Source organism: Neophocaena asiaeorientalis, unplaced genomic scaffold (genome assembly GCF_003031525.2).
Source record: "Neophocaena asiaeorientalis asiaeorientalis breed wild unplaced genomic scaffold, Neophocaena_asiaeorientalis_V1.1 scaffold64, whole genome shotgun sequence".
In the NCBI taxonomy this organism is placed as follows: Eukaryota; Metazoa; Chordata; class Mammalia; order Artiodactyla; family Phocoenidae; genus Neophocaena; species Neophocaena asiaeorientalis.
The window spans coordinates 2,780,569-2,804,223 of record NW_020185334.1 but is presented as its reverse complement, the minus strand read 5'-3'; the positions used below and the strand labels follow the sequence as shown (position 1 = coordinate 2,804,223).

Below are 23,655 nucleotides of genomic sequence, written 5' to 3'. Positions count from 1 at the left end.
AGAGGAAAGGTGGAGCCAACTCTACCTGAACATCATGGTCCCCTGGAGGAAGGATGCTGAGCAGGAGATACCCACTGCTCAACCCTTTGTCAAGGCACGGTCTGGGGCCATGTCTCCAAGAAGAAACTAGAAAACTGTGATGACATGTTTATTGAAATTTTTATCCATTTTCCATCTAAAGAGTTACAAACACACTCGGGAGTGATGTTCAAAATATTGAATAACTGGTAGAGTAAGAGTTGATCAGTTTGAATGGATGCCTGACCAGTAAGAATGGAGGTCAGCTGTATCAGCAAATTCCTGCTGAATGGCAGCGCTGCATCAAATGCAAACATTGGACTGATTTCTCAGGGACTTAAATATCCAATCCTATTCAATCTTCCTTATTGAGCAAACACTCTCTAGCTTTGGCTAGTTTACTCACTTACCTGATTAGAGGCAGAACTGAATAGACAGATATCTCCAGAACTCTTTCTACTCTTCAGTTCCCTTTGGTCATCTCATAATGTGTGTGACCTTCCCACTGGGATACGCACTTAAGACAGAAGATAAGCTTTTGAGCTAAAGTACCGATAACCTTGAAATGGGCACATGTACCTTGCTTGACCTTCTGTTGGGGGCCAACCCTGTCATTTTTTCTGTCTGGAGAAAGCAGAGGGCCCCCTCTTCCCTTTCCTCTATTACTCTATCGCCACTGAGTGCCTCACAAAATAGTCCCAGTCTCCAATGGATCTATCTGTCCAAGGATATGCTACCCCTTCAAATTCAGATTGGATGAAGCTTTCTTTGATTAGAGACCTAGATGAAGGGTTACTTAAAGGGCCAGCTCAGCTTGGCTAAAAGGCCACAACCAACAACTGGTATGGGGTGGAGTGTGTGTGTGTGTGTGTGTGTGACTTCTTGTCACACTCTCTTCCCTTGAACTAATGTGCCTATAGTACTTAGCAGAATCCACACACAATAGGTGTCTAGTAAATGATAGTTCATCTCCTTCCTTCTTGCTAGACACCCTTCCTGCTCCCCTACTGCCCTGCAGCCTAGCCTGGCTTTGGTTGCCAGCAGTACCCAGCAGCACCATTCCCCCGGATCCTGCCTTCTAGACTCAGGGCAGATCCCAGGCACCAGTGCCCACACCTGCTCACCAGGAGATATTTCCCTACCCTACTTTGACCCCCTTCCAACTCTTAATGCAGGACTGCAGAAAGACTTAGGAACACTTGCCAAGACAGTCTGACCTTTGCTTCCCTTTTCCGGGTGGGAATTGATGGATTTCATGCCTGTTTCCTTTCAGGGTTGCAGAGAGTACAGCAACTTGCAGAAAACACAAGATACTTCAGACAGAGACTGAGTGAAATGGGATTCATTATCTATGGCAATGAGGAATCTCCCGTTGTTCCCCTGCTCCTTTACATGCCTGCTAAAGTAGCGTGAGTATCCAGCGGACTCCCAGAATAACACCTAAGCTCCAAGGTGATCTGACAGAGATGGTGCTTTTGACACCACGGGGCTCTTTCAGCATAGGTATTGCTTTGCACTTTGAGCGGGACGCCGAGTTCAGAATTCACTTGTCCAGCTTCTCAGAAGCTACCTGCCTGCCCATCAGCAAGACCTTTTCACAGATCTTGTGGGAAGGGAGCCAGGTACTGCGGCCCATCATTTCCAAGCTCTGTGAATTGGGTGGAGTCACTTATCTCAGGCCTCAGCTGTAAATTGATGGTGATCCTGCACTTCTTCCTGCCCCCAAGATCTTTCTCAGGGAGAACCTCAAAACACCATCTCTCCCAACATTCAAAAGCAACATTACCAGGCTCTATGCTTTCTCCCATTGCACTCTCATGGCCATCCTCAAAAGAAGGCACCCTCATGTGTGGGAAAACTGAGGCTGAGAGCAGTTAAATAGCTTCCCAAGGCCATACCGGTCAAGCAGTAGCAAAACCAAGAGGCAAACCCAAACCTAGGCTTACACCAAAGCTCTTGCTCTTAACAAAAAATGTTAACACCACTCCTGTAAGCTTATTTGGGGTTGTTTTCCATCGATTGCAACTCTGAGGTTGAGCATTAGTAAAAACTGCATAAAGAGGAAAAATGACTTTTCTCAGTATGGCACAGATGAATTTATACATGAGCCATCTCCAATCTGCTAGAGAATAATTAACTCTGTTGTTAAAAGGAAGTTAATTAAACTCCTTTCTAGTATAAAATGTTTGTGCATCTGATGAAGCACATGGTAGAAAGTAATTCTCAACAAATGTTTATCAGATTCTAGACATCCTGACACTCCTTTAACACAACCCCATTGTTGGAACTTTCCATTTGATTCTCTTAACAGTCGAAGTAGATTGGCAGAGTATTAGACGTAGTATAGAAAAGAAGTTCTGGAGCTATTAGTTGAAAACTCATGACGGATAGGACTGAGTTATATGTTCCTAAAAGATGGATTTTTTGGAGTACACTTTTGGGTCATTTCACCACAGCAAAATAATAAGCAGTTAAAACACACACATGAGTTGCCCCATGCACCACAGCCGTCCACCACTCAGCCCTTTGTTCATAGATCTGGATCAGGAAATCAATGCCTGGAGTAGCCAAGAAGACAGTGTGCTTCAGAAATGTCATAGGATACTTCTCTGTGCTAATGGCAGGAAGGAGTGACAATGGTGATTCCAACTGGCAGATAACCCCAAACCCTTTACCATCCGATCTTGGATGACAGGAAAGAAAACCCACGTTTACTCAGAGTGGTTGGGGAAACGGTATGTTCTGACCCTACATGTAGTCCATGCCTATCTAATATTTTATGATTAGCTCAAATGAAGACACCAATAGTAAACTTGTTTCATTTTAGAGAGTGTCAACACCAGAGGGTGGTGGTAGGGAGTGTGCTGGATACTTCTGACTTTGATGATGGAAGCTGGAATTAGAACCTCAACAGGCTGGGAACATGAATCCATCCAATGAGAAGAGTCCATGAAGAATAAAAACAAATGCATTTCAATGCAAGAATTCAAGTGCACGATGACAGAACAAAAGAGAGAGTTCCCCTCCTCCTTTATATGCCAGGAGTCCTAACTAGACAAAGCTAATGTGAAAAAGGAAAATTAAACTGAGAGGGAGTTTCCTGGAAAACTTATGTTCTAAGGTATAATGAGATGTTTGGAATGAAAAAGAAATTTGACTCTGCCTCTTCCTAGCTGGGGGATCTAGGGCAAGTTAACCAACCTTCTGAAGCCCCACTTTTCTCATATTGATAATGGGATAGAATAGGACCTATTTCCTAAGATCATTTGAAGATTAAACAAGATGAAGTTTATCAGCATTTGGCATGTCATGTCTTAACATAGGAGCTACTCAGTGTTGGCTGTTATTATTAATAGTATTAATAATGTATATAAAGCACTTCAAATAGTAATTGACTAAGCACTCAATCAGTGGTAGACATCATTATTACTACTACTACTACAGCTACAATGATGATAATTGTTCGTTTCAACAGAGTATAAGATTGAGTCATCGTGGTTGCATGGCTAAGGAGGCGCTAACATTGCTGGATGTTACTTATATGCTAAGAAAGGCTCTTAAACCCAGTTGTCACCCATTGAAGGTGGGATGCTTAGCCCTGGTTTACAACTGAAGACACCTAGACACCCCAAAGTCAACCTACTTTCTCAGGGTCACTCACATTGTAGGTACTAGAGGCCAGAATTCAAACCAGTTGCATTTGCCTCCTAAACCAGTGCTCTCTTCAACGCACAACACAGCCCATAGGGGAAAAATACACATCTCTTTAAAGCAATGCAGAGTATAATTTAACCCTCTTTAATGTCATCACTGGTGAATCAAAAGGCATCCATTATGACAATGGGAAAAAAAATCTAATTATTTGGGTTGTTAAGAAAACATAGAACAGGTTAGTTACAAAAGGTAATATTGTCTAATGTTGGCAGGAGTTACTGCTGCCCAATCTTGTTTCCTGCACTGATATTTCTTCAATGGAAAGTTGAAGGCAGAGAACCTTTTGAAATGGAGTTAATTGGCTAAGCCAGTGTATGAGCACTTGTTTCAATTTGCTCATTTAAAAACTTTTGATTTTTCTCAAAGAACTGTGATTACTCCGTATTTCCACCTACCACAGAATGGAGACATTATCTCCAGCCAGGTATCCTTTTGGATAAAGTCCTGTTTGCAATTCTACCACTGGAATCTTCTATGGAGTTTAGCATAATGCGATTTCACCCATAAAACATTCACTTAAATAATCAAGAATATATTGTATTTACTATTTGGTACAGGGTTGACATTTTCCATCCTCAGGCCTCATCATACACTCGGAGGATGGTGGTGCAGAAAATGCAGGGATGCTGCATGCAATGCAAAGCTAATGTTGTATTATTATTATTCTTATTCACATAGTTTAGCGTCTTTCAGCCTATGCCAGCTCTAATTTGCTTTGGGGAATACAAACCCAGAGGCGATCGCATACATTAGCTGAAGGAGGCTAGGTTTAGTAGTGTAAGTTTTAAACTTAGAACTGCTCCGGGGAGGCCTCAGGTTAGCCTCATGAATCAACAGTCATATATTTCGCTCTACATTCTTTGGCGAAACTTACTTCCTCTGGTACAAAGAGAAGAGTGCAGACAGTGAAAATGGTCTTTGGGGAGTTCCGAAAACCGGCCCGATCATGGGTCAGGTGGTTTGGACTCTAGCAATAAAAGCACTTGACTTGTTTCTCAGACAATTACGAGCTCTCACCCTGTGCAGTTCCGTGGGCAGCCTTCCATAGGGTGATCAAGAAAAAGAAAGAATGGCTGTTTTCAAGCTTCCTCAGTTAGAAAGCTCCATCTCCTTGTAAACTTCGCAATCCAAATCAAAGGCTATATCTTGCCATGGCCAAGCCAGGGGGCCAGAGAGGCTGTGTGTTTGGTAGTTCTTGCGATCTCCATTGCTTTCTTTGATAACCTGCGTTCTGCACGAGGAAACCAAAAGGCAGACAGCTAAACGGGAGGAGAATGAAAGACCCCTGTGTCGCGGATTCTTCCTGAGTTACGACTCAAGGTTTCTGTGGTGCTGTCAGCTTCCAGCCTAAAATAAGACACCAGCAACCTCTTAATGCTAAGAACAGATCTGAGACATTTATCCTACTTGAGGGCAAAGCATATTAGTGATTAAGGATTCCTGCGGGGAGCGACGGAGCACAAAGGGGAAAAGGCTCACTGGGGTGCACATACCTGGGTCTGACATTGGATCTCAGAGCAAGAAGTTTACAGACTTTGAGAGCTGGGTATTCTAGAATCGTTACTGAGATTAGCTCTGAAATAAAAAGAGGCTAGAAGCGGTTAAGGGGAAGGAATCATAGCTTAAAAAGGTTTTACTCAGTATCAAAGAGCTTTGTAATTCTATGACCTACAGTTTCCAGGTTGCTTCTACCGACCAGCCTCTGTGTGTGTGCATTTCTCTCCCTCCCTCCTTCCCCATCCCTCCTTAATCCAGTCAATGGGTTTATTATCCCTGAACATACACATAACAAATGAGGAGACTCTTGCTATTTCCTGTCTTTGGCTTGATGGAAAATAAAATCTTTGTCTCTGGAAAGATAACATGGCTTGGGATTGGCTCCTGCAGACCCTCTGACCCTGATCCTGAAATTATAGTCACGAAGTAGAGGCTTCTTAAAATTTCCACACCGTATTATCAGTATTAAGTTTTTAAAGCATATAGGTATGCATCTAACATACTCTTTCTTCAGGTAATTGCATTGAGTAATGGTTTTTATTCCTTAGGAACCCTGCAGACAAAAGATTTTACATATGTGCAGACTTGTTAAACCAGGGTCACATGCACCAGTATTTTCTGCTCAATGTCAAAGACTCTGTGCACGTAACTGTCTAATGAGTGCGCCATACCCCACAGTACACACACTCAGTGATGGGTACCATCAAGTGACTGGCTGCCACATTTCCTTATCGGTTGTATCTGAGAGAAGTTTCATTTCTTCAGTCATCTTCTACTTACTTTAAAAAAGTAGGGACGGGCGTCCCTGGTGGCGCGGTGGTTGAGAGTCCGCCTGCCGATGCAGGGGACGCAGGTTCGTGCCCCGGTCCAGGAAGATACCACATGCCGCGGAGCGGCTGGGCCCGTGAGCCATGGCCGCTGAGCCTGCATGTCCGGAGCCTGTGCTCCGCAACGGGAGAGGCCACAACAGTCAGAGGCCCGCGTACCGCAAAAAAAAAAAAAAAAGTAGGGACTTCCCTGTTGGTCCAGCGGGTAAGACTCTGAGCTCCCAATGCAGGGGGCCGGGGTTCAGCCCTGGTCGAGGAATTATTGGGTTGGCAAAAAGATTCGTTCACGTTTCTCCGTTACATCTTATGGAAAAACCCTAAAGAACTCTTTGGCCAACCCAATAGATTCCGCATGTCACAACTAAGAAGCCTACATGCTGCAACTAAAGATCCCGCATGCCACAACTAAGACACAGTGCAGCCAAAATAAATATAAATTAAAAAAAAAAAAGTCAATTAGCCACATTCCTTTTTTTTTCTTTTTGCAGTGTAATTTTGTCATCTCTCAGTTAACCTCCTTTTTAACATTTCCCTTAGGGCTTTTGCAAGGCATCTATTAAAGAGAAAAATCGGCGTGGTAGTCGTTGGATTTCCAGCTACTCCCCTTGCAGAAGCCCGGGCTCGGTTCTGTGTTTCAGCAGCACATACGCGGGAGATGTTAGACGCAGTAAGTACTCCGCAGCCCAGCAGAAGCAACAGGATGGGGTTCTCGGATTCCGAGCACGTTCTTTTACTGAGCTTGCTTGGGTTTCCCTGGGTTTCTCTTGGATGGTTTAAGAAAACAACACTAATAACACTCACTGCTAAATAATAAAAATAAAAAATAAGGGTATCCTAACAATGCCCAATAATGTGATCAACTCAGCAGATAGAAAAGGAAATCAGCTCAGTGAAGACTTGAGTCAAGTCGGTGTTTTGATTTCATAGCAAAGACCCACTGAGTAGCCAGACATCTTGCTCTTTGCTTGTTCTTAAAGGCAGACGCTGATCTCACGTGCTATTTCAGCAGTGACTGCCTGCATCCTGGACTGCTCACAGCCACCACGTCCATCACAAGAAAATATGACCCAAATAAGCCACATGTTGGAAAACCAACAACAAAGACAGATCTGTCATATAAGCTCATCCTATGTGAGGTGTAAAGGATTTCAAAACCACATTTCATTGTCCTTGGATTTCGATCTCTGTGTGAATGAATAATATCAGAGAACCAAGCCAGGTCAGTCAGTTTAGGGTTGATGAAACTGTCTTATAAAATCAATGCAGTTTAGCAAACACTATCAGGTGTCTGCTCTATGCAAAACCTTGGGGCAAAAAGTCTAAGAGAACATACTATAAGTAAGCACTTCATAATAATATCAGACAAAATAAATTCATCTCGAAAAAGAAATATAGACAACTGCATGAAGGTGGAGTGGGTTATTATGGAGCTATTTGAACAAAACAAGAGACGACAAGGTCAAGGGCAACGGAAACAAAAGAAATGGATCTAGGAATAGACGTTATGCATGCATGAAGCTGCCAAGACTTGGCCAATATTGGATGCAGGGCACATATGGGGTGAGGGAATCAAGAATAATCCGAGGTCTCTAGCCCTCTAGCAAATAAAGAACGGCAAAACTAAGCACGTATATGAGATAAGGTATATGGCAAGGAACAGCATAACACCAACAGGACTGGGGGAATAAAACGAGCTCACTTCTAGACATGTTGGGATTACAAATCTATGGGCCAGCTGTGAAAAAACAAACTATTATATATAGGATGGATAAACATCAAGGGCCTACTGTATAGCACAAGGAACTATATTCGATATCCTGTGACAAACCATAATGGAAAAGAATATGAAAAAGAATGTGTGTGGGGTGTGTGTGTGTGTGTAACTGAGTCATTTATACTTCAAAAGAATTTAAAGAAAATAAAATCCAATTCTGGAGCTTAGGAGAGTATGCAAGGCTGGAGCTGCTGTAATCTGAGGAACTAATAGATCATTAAAGTCAATGGTAGAAAATATAATTGTCCAAATATAAGTGAACGGGCCAAGTGCAGACTCCCCCTACATCCCTGGTTGGATATAGGAATCACAGACGAGGAACTGGGCTTAGATGGAGCTAGATCAATTGGAAAAGTCATAAGCTAGTGTAGTGCTCAACACAGTAAAAAGGAAAAAGCTTCAAGGACGGGGAGGATCAAATGTCCCTGCGATTTTTTTAGATTCTACGTGTAAGCGATATCATATGATATTTGTCTTTCTTGTCTGACTTACTTCACTCAGTATGACAATCTCTAGGTCCATCCACGTCACTGCAGATGGCATTATTTTGTTCTTTTTTATGGCTAAGTACTATTCTATTGATGAACCTATTTACAAAACAAAAATAGAGTCACAGATGTAGAAAACAAAGTTATGGTTACCAAAGGGGAAAGTGGGGGGAGGGATAAATTGAGAGATTGGGATTGACATATACACACTACTATGTATAAAATATATAACTAATAAGAACCTACTGTATAGGACAGGGAACTTTATTCAATACTCTGTACGACCTATATGAGAATAGAATCTAAAAAAGAGTGGATATATGTACATGTATAACTGATTCACTTTGCTGTACACCTGAAACAAACATAACATTGTAAATCAACTATACTCTGATAAAAATTAATTTTTAAAAATGTCTCTACAAAACAGCAGAATATCCAAGTGGGGTGAGAGATGAGAAGAAACCATTGGCTTAGCAGTTAGTAGGACCTTGCTGTTGCTCAGAAAAGAGAGTTTTAGGGGAGTGCAGGGAACAGAAATAAGAATACAAAGAATTAAAAAATTGAAGGGATACTTTGAGCTCGAATTACACACAGACACTCACACGGGTCCATATCTTTCTGCATCACCATTATATTCTAGGACTTAAACCAATGTATAGAACATAGTAGGTACACAATAACAATTTATTAGATAACATGTTAATAACTGAGCTAACTCTAGATTTTGAGATGATGGGAGAACTTTGCTGTTTTTTTTCTATATATTGTCCAGATTCTATAAAATGAGTATATTTTAGAGAATATTAATTTTGACAAATTGTTTCTTCTAAATGTAATGAGTGGGTTTAAGAAATGGTAGGCAAGTCTTTTGAGATGTGTGTAAAGGCAAAAAGAATAGGTTTAGAAAAAGCCCTTGAAAGTGGGGGAAGACTTGAGCATGTTTACACATCAAGGGAAAAGGGAGCGAAGAGAGGGGCACTGCAGGCATGGGGAGAAGAGGATGTGCTCAGAAGCACGCTCCAGAGACGGCAGGAGGGGATGCACAGCTTGGGTCAATTCGCATCTTTTTTCTGATCCAAACGGCATGGAGGCACTCACAAATACCCAGTTCAATAGATATCAGACCTTGTGATTGTTTTCGTGAGTTAATTCCTGCGGAATACTTGGTTTGGAAGGAGCACAGAAAACTCATCTAGACAAATGCCTCTAAACTTTTGAGATCGTCAAATCAATACAAAATTTTGAGCAAGTTTCTTACTCTAAGAGAAGTGAAAAATGACCCCTTGAACAGTCAGGGCATTAAGGTAGCAACTGAACATAAATGACAGTCGCAGAAAATATACAATATTAGAGAAGTCTATTCAGTGACCATGTTTGGAACAAGACAAAAAGGAGGACACTTTACAAACAGAAAATGACTTAAAAGGTCCCTCTTCTAACATGAGTGGCAGCTGCTCCGTTACCAAGGACAGCTCTAGCCTTGCTATAATCCTTCCGCCTTCTAGATAAGTCTATGTATAAACAACACTGAGCTGCTCCAGCTTCTCGACAGCCTCCAAGCCAGAACTGGCCCCTGCTTCCTTAGAATCATCTCGTGCACTAGTCCAGATGTGATACGTAGCCCTTCCCAACTCCCTGTTACGAAGATGGTCCTTCTGGAGTGCATATTCCCTGCTGCAGCAAGCTGAATAAAGCCGACTTTGTTTGAGTACTGGTGTGTTTCAGGTAGTTGATTAGTGGGCCTCAACATAAATCCATTTAGAAATAATACATGCATTACCAATATATTATGTACATTTTATAACAGACACAAAAAAAGAAGTTAAAAATGTTGAGATACCACCTCACCCCTGTCAGAATGGCTATCATCAAAAAGAACACAAATTACAAATGTTGGCAAGGATGTGGAGAAAAGGGAACCCTCGTACACTGTGGGTGGGAATGTATATTGATGCAGCCACTGTGGAAAACAGTATGGAGGTTTCTCAAAAAACTAAAAATAGAACTGCCATATGATCCAGCAATTCCATTCCTGGGTATATATATGAAAAAAACAAGAACACTAGTTCAAAAAGATACATGCACCCTAATGTTCATAGCAGTGTTACTTACAATAGCCAAGATATGGAAGCAACTTAAGTGTCCATCAATAGATGAATGGGTAAAGAAGATGTGGTATGTATTTTTCAATGGAATATAACTCAACCATAAAAAAGAATGAAATTTTGCCATTTGCAGCAACATGGATGGACTTGGAGGGCATTATGCCAAGTAAAATAAGTCAGACAGAGAAAGACAAGTACTGTATGACATTGCTTATGTGTAGAATATAAAAAATACAACAAACTAGTTAATATAATAAAAAAGAAGCAGACACAGACATAGAGAGCAAACTACTTGTTACCAATGGGGAGAGTGGGAGGGGTAACATAAGGGTTGGGCAGCAAGAGGCACAAACTATTGGGTATAAGATAGGCTCAAGGATGTATTGTACACAACACAGGGAATATAGCTGATCCATTGTAATAACTGTAAATGGAAAGTAACCTTTAAAGTTGTATTAAAAAATTTTTTTTTATTTTTTAAAAGGTTGAGATTAAAATGAATCAAAATCCTATGTTTTCCTCCCACATCCTTCATGAATTGTGGTACTTCTCCCCCAGGTGTGTGGGTCCTTCACTTTCAAAGCCACAGAGCTACTCCATCCCCCACCTTCAGGAAAAGCAACAGAAACTACCCCAGATTGATGCCACTTAAAATGTAAAGCCTGATACTTTTTCCTAGGGCTTATATTTGGTATAAAAATTAAGAAAATAAATTGAAGTAAAAAGAAAATTTTAATTACCCATAATCCTACCACCCAGAAATAAACTGTTCTTAACATCTTGGTAGGGATCTTAACTAATGTCAGTTTGAAAGATTTCCCAACGGAGAAAATCCATAAGCCCCATGAGTCATTCATTCTGATGGTAACGATTCTCACTTTACCTTTTTCAAAACATTGGACTCTAATATCATTTCCCTTTTCTTTTGACTGGTTGAGAAAAACAGGCCCAAAAGGTTAAAAAGGCATGCCCAATTCAGTAGGATTAGTGATAGACTGGAAGGAAAAACTTACATTTTGTATATTCTGGATCTCAGTTGTTTCATTTGTAAACTTGGGGATACATTTACCTGCCTGGATTGAGAGAATTAAAACAGATGAGTTCTTGGTGTCTTGTGGTTTTAAATTCTATTATTCTATGGAGCATAGAGATGAGTATTTAAAAGTTGAGGGTGGGAGGAGGGGGGCAGCAGAAGAATGGGAGAGAGAGGAGGAACCTAATTAGCTCCCATAATGTTCCGTTTTCTTCCTGGCCAGGTTGGTTTGCTGTGTCATGAAGAATTAACACAAATGTAATCTGCGAAGTTTTCTTTTTCTTCCACAAGTTTATATATGTCATTAAACTTTAAAATAAATCCTTCAAGGGTAAGCATGGATCAGATGATTTTATTCCTCTCCTCTCACCCCCAAAATAAACTAAAGATTCGTAATGTGGAGTTAGACTATTAAAAAATATGAAAATAAAATGCATTAGCCTCTAACATTCCTCTAGGGCTGACTTATGAACCACAGCTTAATGATTTGGATCTTTCTCCTTTTCTTTAAAATCGAATAAGCTGGCAAAAGAAGAGTGTGGTTCTCTGTGAGCCCCCCAGAGAGCAAGAACACTTGGGGGTTTAAAGAGAACTGATGGAAGGAATCTCTTTGCAGGTTTTGGAAGCCCTGGATGAGATGGGTGACCTCCTGCATGTGAAATATTCCCGGAACAGGAAGTCAGCACGCCCTGAACTCTACGACGAGACGAGCTTTGAACTTGAGGATTGAGTTTCCTGGACCTGAATGGAGCCTAAAGGCTTTGCCAGAAAGACCTCCCTCCTTGCCTCCAAAGAAATATGAATAGATTTCTTCTCCTTTCTAAGGACAGTTTTGGCTTCCAAACCAATTTCATTGAGCCAAGGGAGACATGATTGTTGTGCTTTTAATGTCTCTGCAGAGATAAAACTATGGTTCCAGAGTTTAGTTTTCTCTTCCCCTAAGTATCCTGCTGCAAATACACACACACACTTCTTAGAATAGTTTTAACAGCAAAGAGCCTGTATTTTAGTTGCTATTGTGCAGTCTCTTTGGTCCAGACCCTTTCAGGAGTTCCAACCAAATAAGAGGGTTTTGATTTTTTAGTTCAGTAGATCTTATTATGTGTTTGCTGATTTCATCTGCAGATGGGGGCAAGGGTGGTGGGCTGTAGGTGGACTCCTTGTTACCCATGAAACACCAGCTAGAACTCATCCGTATCATGGGGAGTTCCAGGCAGGAGGGTAAAGAAATGTTGCCTCTACCATTTGCCACATTTGGACTTTTTCCAAGGACAAGTGTCAAAAGCCATAGTTAATGTTTCAAGGGAGAGTGCAGGCCTGGCCAGCGGCGACCAAACATCTTTAAAGGAAATTTTCTTTTTCCGCTTGCTGGTCTCCTACAGTTTTACAGCTGAGTTTTGAGGTTTGGAAAATTCAAGACTTTTGTTTCATCAGGAGGAGGGCAGAAAGCAAGCAAGCCAATGATAGGCCTAGACTAAAACTGTAAAGTTATAACAACTTGAATGTTGTTGGTGCCATGCAGACTGAATGTTTAGCATCGCTTTTACTACTTTAACGACTGAGTGGTCATTTTCCTATTAAATTTGGAGTACATGGGGGAAATTCAAGTTCCTTTAGAGTTGCCTCTCAAGACTACACTTGAAGAACATATTGATTCAAAAATGACATTTAAAAGTAAATGCTATTTACTTTTCAATTCTGACCCCCTTCCTCATTCAGGCTTATTAAATACTACTGTCCTCTGGCATAAGCACTCCAATTTGGTGCTAAGTGGGCTTGCACACTATTGGGCAACTAACTGGAATTTATTTGAGTTGTCTCTGTCTCTCTTTATCTCTCTGTCTGTCCTGTATGTCTGCCTGTCTGTCTCTCTCTCTCCTAACATGAACACAAATTTCTCTGCAAAAGTAACACTTTGCTAATTGGATCTAGTTGGTATGGAAGAAGCCAGGGGAAAACCTTATCTTTATCAAGCTTCCAGATGGTGCCCAGATTGGGAAACACTAAAAAGCAGTGGTGACCTTTTAGCAAAGCTTCTGTAATAGTTCGAATGAGTTACAGAACATTCCACTCCATCAAATGACACTATAAACAAATCACTTCAAGAAAGGTTTGACTTTGCATGACACAGATGGACCAAGGCTTTCATGCTGTGAGCTGGGATAGAAACTCCACCCACAGCTCCCGTGTTGGATGGAGAAGCATGGAGATTGGTTCAAGATGGTGGAGTAGAAGGACGTGCACTCACTCCCTCTTGTGAGAGCACTGGAATCACAACTAACTGCTGAACAATCATCAACAGGAAGACACTGGAACTCACCAAAAAAGATACCTCACATCCAAAGACAAAGGAGAAGCTGCAATGAGATGGTAGGAGGGGAGCAATCACAATAAAATCAAATCCCATAACTGCTGGGTGCATAACACACAAACTGGAGAACAATTATACCACAAAAGTCCACCACTGGAGTGAAGGTTCTGAGCCCCATGTCAGGCTTCCCAACCCTGGGGTCTGGCAACAGGAGGAGGAATTCCCAGAGAATCAGACTTTGAAGGCTAGCAGTATTTGATTGCAGGACTTTGACAGGACTGGGGGAAACAGAGACTCCACTCTTGGAGGGCACACAAAAAGTAGTGTGCGTAATGGGACCCAGGAGAAGGAGCAGTGACCCTAGGGGATCCTGAATCAGACCTAGTGCTAGAGGGTCTCCTGCAGAGGTGGGGGGTGGCTGTGGCTCACCGTGGGGACAAGGACACTGGCAGCAGAAGTTCTGGGAAGTACTCCTTGGCGTGAGCCCTCCCAGAGTCCACCATTAGCCCCAACAAAGAGCCCAGGTAGGCTTCAGTGTTGGGTTGCCTCAGGCCAAACAACCAAAACCCAGCCCCACCCATCAGCAGTCAAGAGGATTAAAGTTTTACTGAGCTCCGCCCACCAGAGCAACAGTCAGCTCTACCCACCACCAGTCCCTCCCATCAGAAAACTTGCAGAAGCCTCTTAGATAGCCTCATCCACCAGAGGGCAGACAGCAGAAGCAAGAAGAACTACAATTGTGCAGGCTGTGGAACGAAAACCACATTCACAGAAAGATAGACAAAATGAAAAGGCAGAGGACTATGTACCACATGAAGGAACAAGATAAAACCCCAGAAAAACAACTAAATGAAGTGGAGATAGGCAACCTTCCAGAAAAAGAATTGAGAATAATGATAGTGAAGATGATCCAGAACCTCAGAAAGAGAATGGAGGCAAAGATCAAGAAGAAGGAAGAAATGTTTAACAAAGACCTAGAAGAATGAAAGAAAAAACACCTAGAAGAATTAAAGAACAAAAGAAAAGAAATGAACAATGCAATAATTGAAATGAAAAATATAATCGAAGGAATCAATAGCAGAATAACTGAGGCAGAAGAACAGATAAGTGACTTGGAAGACAGAATGGTGGAATTTACTGCTACAGAACAGAATAAAGAAAAAAGAATGAAAAGAAATGAAGACCGCCTAAGAGACCTCTGGGACAACATTAGATGCACAAACATTTGCATTATAGGGGTTCTAGAAGGAGAAGAGAGAGAGAAAGAAACCGAGAAAATATTTGAAGAGATTATAGTCAAAAACTTCCCTAACATGGGAAAGGAAATAGCCACACAAGTCCAGGAAGCACAGAGTCCCAGGCAGGATAAACCCAAGGAGAAATATGCTGAGACACATAGTAATCAATTTGACAAAAAATAAAGACAAAGAAAAATTATTAAAAGCAACAAGGGAAAAACGTCAAGTAACATACAAGGGAACTCCCATAAGGTTAACAGCAGAAACTCTACAAGCCAGAAGGGAGTGGCACAATATATTTAAAGAGATAAAAGGGAAGAAGCTACAACCAAGATTGCTCTACCCAGCAAGGATCTCATTCAGATTCAATGGAGAAATCAAAAGCTTTACAGACAAGCCAAAGCTAAGAGAATTCACCACCACCAAACCAGCTCTACAACAAATGTTAAAGGAACTTCTCTAAGTGGGAAACACAACAGAAGAAAAGGACCTACAAAAACATACACAAAACAGTTAAGAAAATGGTAATAGGAACATACATATCGATAATTACCTTAAATGTGAATGGATTAAATGCTCCAACCAAAAGACATAGACTCACTGCATGGATACAAAAACAAGACCCACATATATGCTGTCTACAAGAGACCCACTTCAGACCTATGGACACATACAGACTGAAAGTGAGGAGATGGAAAAAGATATTCCATGCAAATGGAAATCAAAAGAAAGCTGGAGGAGCAATACTCATATCTGATCAAATAAACTTTAAAATAAAGAATGTTCCAAGAGACAAGGAAGGACACTACACAGTGGTCAAGGGATCAATCCAAGAAGACGTTAAAACAATTGTAAATATATATGCACCCAACATAGGAGCACCTCAATACATAAGGCAACTGCTAACAGCTATAAAAGAGGAAATAAACAGTAACACAATCATAGTGGGGGACTTCAACACCTTACTTACACCAAAGGACAGATCATCCAGACAGAAAATTAATAAGGAAACTCAAGTTTTAAAAGACACAACAGGCAAGATAGACTTAATTGATATTTATAGGACATTCCATCTGAAAACAGCAGATTACACTTTCTACTCAAGTGCACATGGAAAATTCTCCAGGATAGATCACATCATGGGTCACAAATCAAGCCTTAGTAAATTTAAGAAAATTGAAATCATATCAAGCATCCTTTCCAATCAAAATGATATGAGATTAGAAGTCAATTACAGGGGAAGAAAACATAAAAAGCAAAGACACATGAAGACTAAACAAAATGTTACTAAATAACCAAGAGAAATCAAAGAGGAAATAAAAAAATACCTAGAGACAAGTGACAATGAAAACACGATGATCCAAAACCTATGGGATGCAGCAAAAGCAGTTCTAAGAGGGAAGTTTATAGCAATACAATCCTACCTCAAGAAATAAGAAAAATCTCAAATGAACAATCAAACCTTACACCTACAGGAACTAGAGAAAGAAGAACAAACAAAACCCGAAGTTAGTAGAAGGAAAGAAATCATAAAGATCAGAGCAGAAATAAATGAAATAGAAACAAAGAAAACAATTGCAAAGATCAATAAAACTAAAAGCTGGTTCTTTGAGAAGATAAACAAAATTGATAAACCTTTAGCCAGACTCATCAAGGAAAAGAGGGGGAGGACTCAAATCAATAAAATTACAAATGAAAAAGGAGAAGTTACAACAGACACCACAGAAATACAAAGCATCATAAGAGACTACTACAAGCAATTCTATGCCAATAAAATGGACAGCCTGGAAGAACTGAACAATTCTTATAAAGGTTTAACCTTCCAAGACTGAACCAGGAAGAAATAGAAAATATGAACAGACCAATCACAAGTAATGAAATTGAAACTGTGATTTAAAATCTTCCAACTAACAAAAGCCCAGGACCAGGTCACTTCACAGGTGAATTCTATCAAACATATAGAGATGAGCTAACACCCATCCTTCTCAAACTCTTCCAAAAAATTACAGAGGAAGGAACTCCCAAACTCATTCTATTAGGCCACCATCACCCTGATACCAAAACCAGACAAAGATACTACAGAAAAAGAAAATTACAGACCAATATCACTGATGAATATAGATGCAAAAATTCTCAAAAAATACTAGCAAACAGAAGCCAACAACACATTAAAAGGATCATACACCATGATCAAGTGGGATTTATCCCAGGGATGCAAAGATTCCTTAAAAATATGCAAATCACTCAATGTGAAACACCATATTAACAAATTGAAGAATAAAAACCATATGATCATCTCAATAGATGCACAGAAAGCTTTTGTCAAAATTCAACACCCATTTATGATAAAAACTCTCCAGAAAGTGGGCATTGAGGGAACCTACCTCAACATAATAAAGGCCATATATGACAAACCCACAGCAAACATCATTCTCAAATGTGAAAAAGTGAAAGCATTTCCTTTAAGATCAGAAACAAGACAAGGATGTCCACTCTCACCACTATTATTCAACATAGTTTTGGAAGTCTTAGCCACAGCAATCAGAGAAGAAAAAGAAATAAAAGGAATACAAATTGGAAAAGAAGAAGTAAAACTATCACTGTTTGCAGATGACATGATACTATACATTGATAATCCTAAAGATGCCACCAGAAAACTACTAGAGATAATGAATGAATTTGGTAAAGTTGCAGGATACAAAATTAATGCACAGAAGTCTCTTGCATTCCTATAATGCAAGATCAATGAAAGATTAGAAAGAGAAATTAAGGAAACAATCCCCAATACCTAGGAATAAATCTACCTGAGGAGGTAAAAGACCTGTACTCAGAACTATAAAACACTGATGAAAGAAATTAAAGATGACACAAACAGATGGAGAGATATATCATGTTCTTGGATTGGAAGAATCAATAGTGTGATAATGACTATACTACCCAAAGCAATGTACAGATTCAAGGCAATCCCTATAAAATTACCAATGGCATTTTTTACACAACTAGAACAAAAAAATCTTAAATTTTTTATGTAGAGACAAAAGACCCCGAATAGCCAAAGTGACCCTGAGGGGAAAAAAACTGGAGTTGGAGGAATCAGCCTCCCTGACTTCAGACTATACTACAAAGCTACAGTAATCAAGACAATATGGTACTGGCACAAAATCAGAAATATAGATCAATGGAACAGGATAGAAAGCCCAGAGATAAACCCATGCACCTATGGTCAACTAATCTGTGACAAAAGAGGCAAGGATATACAATGGAGAAAAGACAGTCACTTCAGTAAATGGTGCTGGGAAAACTGGGCAGCTACACGTAAAAGAATGAAATTAGAACACTCCCTAATACCATACACAAAAATAAACTCAAAATGGATTAAAGACCTAAATGTAAGACCGGACACTATAAAACTCTTAGAGGAAAACATAGGAATAACACTCTTTGACATAAATCACAGCAAGATCTTTTCTGACCCACCTCCTAGAGTAATGGAAATAAAAACAAAAATAAACAAATGGGACCTAGTGAAAATTGAAAGCTTTTGCACAGCAAAGGAAACTACAAACAAGACAAAAAGACAACCCTCAGAATGGGAGAAAATATTTGCAAACGAATCAACGGACAAAGGATTAATCTCCAAAATATATAAGCAGCTCCTGCAGCTCAATATTAAAAAAACAACCCAGTCAAAATGTGGGCAGAAAACGTAAATAGACATTTCACTAAAGAAGATATACAGATGGCCAAGAGGCACATGAAAAGCTGCTCAACATCACTAATTATTAGAGAAATTCAAATCAAAACTACAATGAGATATCACCTCACACCAGTTAGAATAGGCATCATCAGAAAATCTACAAACAACAAATGCTGGAGAGGGTGTGGAGAAAAGGGAACCATCTTGCCCTGTTGGTGGGAATGTAAATTGATACAGCCACTATGGAGAACAGTATGGAGGTTCCTTAAAAAACTAAAAATAGAATTACCATATGACCCAGCAATCCCACTACTGGGCATATACCCAGAGAAAACCATAATTCAAAAGGATATGTGCACCCCAATGTTCATTGCAACACTATTTACAATAGCCAGTCATGGAAGCAACCTAAATGCCCATCGACAGATGAATGGATAAAGAAGGTGTGATACATATATACAATGGAATATTAGCTATAAAAAGGAAAGAAATTGGGTCATTTGTGGATGTAATTATAGACTGTCATACAGAGCGAAGTAAGTCAGAAAGAGAAAAACTAATATAGTATATTAACGCATACATGTGGAACCTAGGAAAATGGTACAGATGAACCAGTTTGCAAGGCAGAAATAGAGACACAGATGTAGAGAACAAACGTATGGACACCAAGGGGGGAAAGCGGGGGGCAGGGAGATGGTGGTGGTGGTGGGATGAGTTGAGAGATTAGGGTTGACACATATACACTAATATGTATAAAATAGATAACTAATAAGAACCTGCTGTATTAAAAATTAATTAATTAAATTAAATTAAAAAAAGAAAACTATAGAAGCAAATGTTACACTCCTATACTATTCATTTCAAGCTGAGATAATAAGACTAAGGAGTTCAATAAAAGTGTTTTTAAAACAACACAGATATAACTGGGCTAAAGTTTAAAATAATATTAACTATAAAATAATAATCACAATAGCACATATTGCATGTTTACCATGTATAATGTACTATGCTAGAATCTTTAGATAAATTAACTTCTTTAATCTTCAAAATAACTCTGTAATTTTGTTTTATTTTTATCCCCACAGTAGAGATGAGGGCACTGAGGTCTCCTCTGAGATTGAGAATAGGCTGTGTCCTCCTAATCACTATGTCTTCATCACTTGTCAACTTGGGAGAGAAGAAATACAAACATCACCAAGAGGCATCAGGGGCACTTGCAGGAAATTCACGTGCCTCAAACATTTATATATATCCTGTCTAGGTGGGGTTCCTCCTGGTTCTAAATCACTACAGTAAAGAGCTACTAACTGGAAAATGTTCTGTCCCTCAGGTGTGTCAGTTAAGGAAAAAAGTTTAAATCACTTTTTCAAAGAAGACATACAGATGGCCAACAGACACATGCAAAGATGCTCAAAATCACTAATCATTAGGGAAATTCCAATCAAAACCACAATGAGATATCACCTCACACCTGTCAGAATGGCTATTGTCAAAAAGACAAGAAATAACAAATATTGGCAAGGATATGGAGAAAAGGTAACCCCTATGCACTGCTGGTGGGAAAGTAAATTGGTGCAGCCACGATGGAAAACAGTATGGAGGTACCTCAAAAAATTAAAAATAGAACTAACATATGCTCCATCAATTCCAATCCTGGGTATTTATCCAAAGAAAACAAAAATACTAATTCAAAAAGACATCTGCACCCCTATGTTCATTGCAGCATTATTTACAATAGCCAAGATACAGAAGCAACCCAAGTGTGCATCAATAGATAAATGGATAAAGAAGATGTGGTATATATATATATATATATATATATATATATACAATTGAATATTACTCAGCCATAAAAATAATGAAGTCTTGCCATTTATGACAACATGGATGAACCTAGAGGTTTTATGCTAAGTGAAATAAGTTAGACAGAGAAAGACAAATACCATATGATTGCACTTATATGTAGAATCTAAAAAACAAAACAAATGAACAAATAACAAAACAGGAACAGAGTCATAGATACAGAGAACAAACAGGTAGTTGCCAGAGGGGAGGGAGATAGGGGGAGGAGAGAAATAGGTGAGGGAGGGTAAGAGGTACAAACTTCCAGTTGCAAAATATATGAGTCACTGATATGAAATGCAGAATGTGGAGAGTATAGTCAATTATTATATAATATCTTTGGTGACAGATGGTAACTAGACTTTTGGTGGTCATTTTGAAATGTATAGAAATATTGGATCACTATGCTATATACTAGGAACGAGCAAACAAACAACCTCACAGAAAAAGAGATCACATTTGTGGTTACCAGAGGTGGGGGTGGAGGCGGGGAAATTGGATGAAGGCAGTTAAAGGTATCAACTTCCAGTTATAAGATAAATAAGTACTAGGGATGTCACGTACAACATGATAAATAAATGAACACTGCTGAATGTTACATATAAAAGTTGTTAAGAGAGGAAACACTAAGCGTTCTCACAACAAGGAAAAAAATTTTTTTCTATTCCTTTAAATCTGTATCTGTATGAGATGATGGATGTTCACTAAACTTATTGTGATAATCATTTCATGGTGTATGTAAGTCAAATTATTATGCTGTACACCTTAAACTTATGCAGTGCTGTATGTCAATTATGTCTCAATAAAGCTGGAAAAAATATATATATATATAAAGGTGATCAGCTTTTGGAAAGCTTTTTATGGGGAGATTATAACCCTCCAGTAGGTACATCAGTTTAAAAGTGGATCACATGGTAAAGCTCCTCCTGGACATTTGCAAGGAGTCCTATAAGCAGAAGAGGAGAGGAAGGGGGTCCTGAAAATGCAGTTGCCCAATCCAATGACGGATTTTGATAACTAAATTCCAACAGAGACTAAATTCCCACTCTTCTCAGTGAACTGCAGCTTTCCTTGTGCAAAGAAAATGTATGCTGTATAAATGTGCCAAGAAAAGCAAGACACATAGATCTTTTCTCTTGAAAATGTACATTTAAATGAAATTGATCTCAGTTAATTGTCCAAAATGCATCTTCATCAAGATCCCGGAGTCCTGGGAAATTGATTACATTCTCCAATACAAGATCAAGGACATACCTCTGTCAGAAAGTCTGTGTTGAATATACACTTAGGAGAACAACTTTAATCCAAGTGGAATGTTTCCTGAGCATATTAGAGGGGCTCAGGTCCCAAAGGGCTGGTAATATAAGAATGTATGTCATAATAGGGTAAGGTTGGTCAAGAGGGTGCTTGTGAGAATTTTTTATAAGAAAAAATCTACTGCTAGGTTAGTAAAACCATCATTTCAATTCAATAGGGATTATTGGGTCTCAAAAACGATACCAGAGACAAAAATGTCCCATTGGTTGGTTCTGTTTGGAAAGGTAATTTTCTAACAGAACATAATGTTATGCACCCCCAACCCTCCCAGTTGTGGTGTGCACACATGTGCACGCATGCACACACACACACACACACACTTTTCCCTTCCTTTACAGATCAAGCAAGAGTATAAAGATACAGAGATGAGAATTTGGTTGGCTGATAGATAGATGGAAGATGCTGTCTCTGAAAATGACCTTCAGGGAAGCAGAAGTTGAAAGATCCAGACTGATATTTGTAAGGAGGATACATTTGCAAAATAGCAAAATAGTGTAGACACCTTCCTAATCTTATGGAATGCAATATCCTGGGTGTTTGGCTATCTTCCCTTTCAGCATGTTTTGGTTTGGCAGAGGCCATGGACTTCAGAACATACTAGTAAGCTTGTTAAAATGCAGATCCCTGGGCCCCAGACCAGACCTCCACTGAATCAGAATGGCTATAGTGCCCAGGAATCTTTCATTTCAGCCAGCCTTTCCAGGGGATTCTCATCCAGGTCATAGTTTGAGAACCACTATTGGAACTTTTGTTTTGGTAGATTGGTCAGTGCTAGTAACATACCAGGAACTTTGTTCCGATTCTCTGTTGATGGTTAAGAGTGTTTATTTTACTAAAATAAAATGAATTATTTCAAACTTTTCACCTCAACGGGACGTTTGTTCCCATTTCCAGATACCTTCTGTTTCTACAAAAAAGGACCCAATATTGAAGAATAATCTGCCATTCATTTGAGCAAAATTATCTCTTCTCTAGTTCTCCCTCTGTGTCATTTCCTACAAGATGTTCCTTTTCCTTTTCATGCCCTTGTTCCGTTGAATGTGATACCTTGTTTCTTTTTTTTTGTTCCTACCCCTTAAAAAAACTTCAACCTCTGATTATTTATTTATTCCAATAATAGCTCTTGAGTTGGGTGAAAGTCTTAACAGTTCTTCAAACATGCAATGCTCCTCTGTATTTTTCATCAGAGATAACAAATATTATAAATGGGTTGCTCTGACTTCAAAGTTCCGATGAGAAAACCTTAGCTCTCTTAAATATACCCTCTGATTTATGGCAATAATAACAATTGTAATTTGAACTTATCTGATGCTTTCTTGGCAATTTTTCCTGGTCTCAGTAAGAACAACATATTTGAAGTCTGTTTTCTCCGAATGCCATACGCAGCTGTGTAATGTTTAGGAAATTAAAAGGAGACTGTATTTTAAACGTTTCTAAGCAGTTATTGTGGGACGTTGTCTTATGGTGTTGTGGTATGTTGTGTGTGTGTGTTTCACTGAAAGATATGAGGTGACCAACTTCATTTCATTCTGCCTGCAATGTGTTAATTTCTCTAATAAACAAATCACCAAAATTGGCAATATAAAAAATAATTCATGGTTTTTGTGTTGATTTAGTTTGGGTTGCCCTAAAAAAAGACTGAGGTGGAGATTTGCTTTCAAGAATTTCATTGAGAAAAATTGGCACAGGGTGGAGAGCCCTGGTTTGCACTGTGTCACAAGAACCAATTGTACTCATCTCTTCCCAACTCTGTTTTCACTGACATCACATTGGTGGCTTGAAATTGGCCAT

The 23,655-nt window shown here is 39.5% G+C and overlaps 1 protein-coding gene across 2 annotated transcripts in view; it reads left to right on the top strand.

The window, feature by feature from the left end:
- Positions 1-13,193, top strand: part of SPTLC3 (serine palmitoyltransferase long chain base subunit 3) — a 124,937-nt gene extending 111,744 nt beyond the window's left edge. The window contains exons 11-13 of one of the 2 annotated variants that reach the window (XM_024735438.1): positions 1,292-1,427; positions 6,594-6,723; positions 12,076-13,193. In XM_024735438.1, the coding sequence (XP_024591206.1) occupies positions 1,292-1,427; positions 6,594-6,723; positions 12,076-12,189 (380 nt within the window). In that variant the 3' untranslated portion in view covers positions 12,190-13,193. Of the gene's footprint in view, positions 1-1,291; positions 1,428-6,593; positions 6,724-11,682; positions 11,749-12,075 lie in introns of those variants that run through there. The other variant, XM_024735439.1, reaches the window with a different exon arrangement.
- Positions 13,194-23,655: the final 10,462 nt, after the last annotated feature.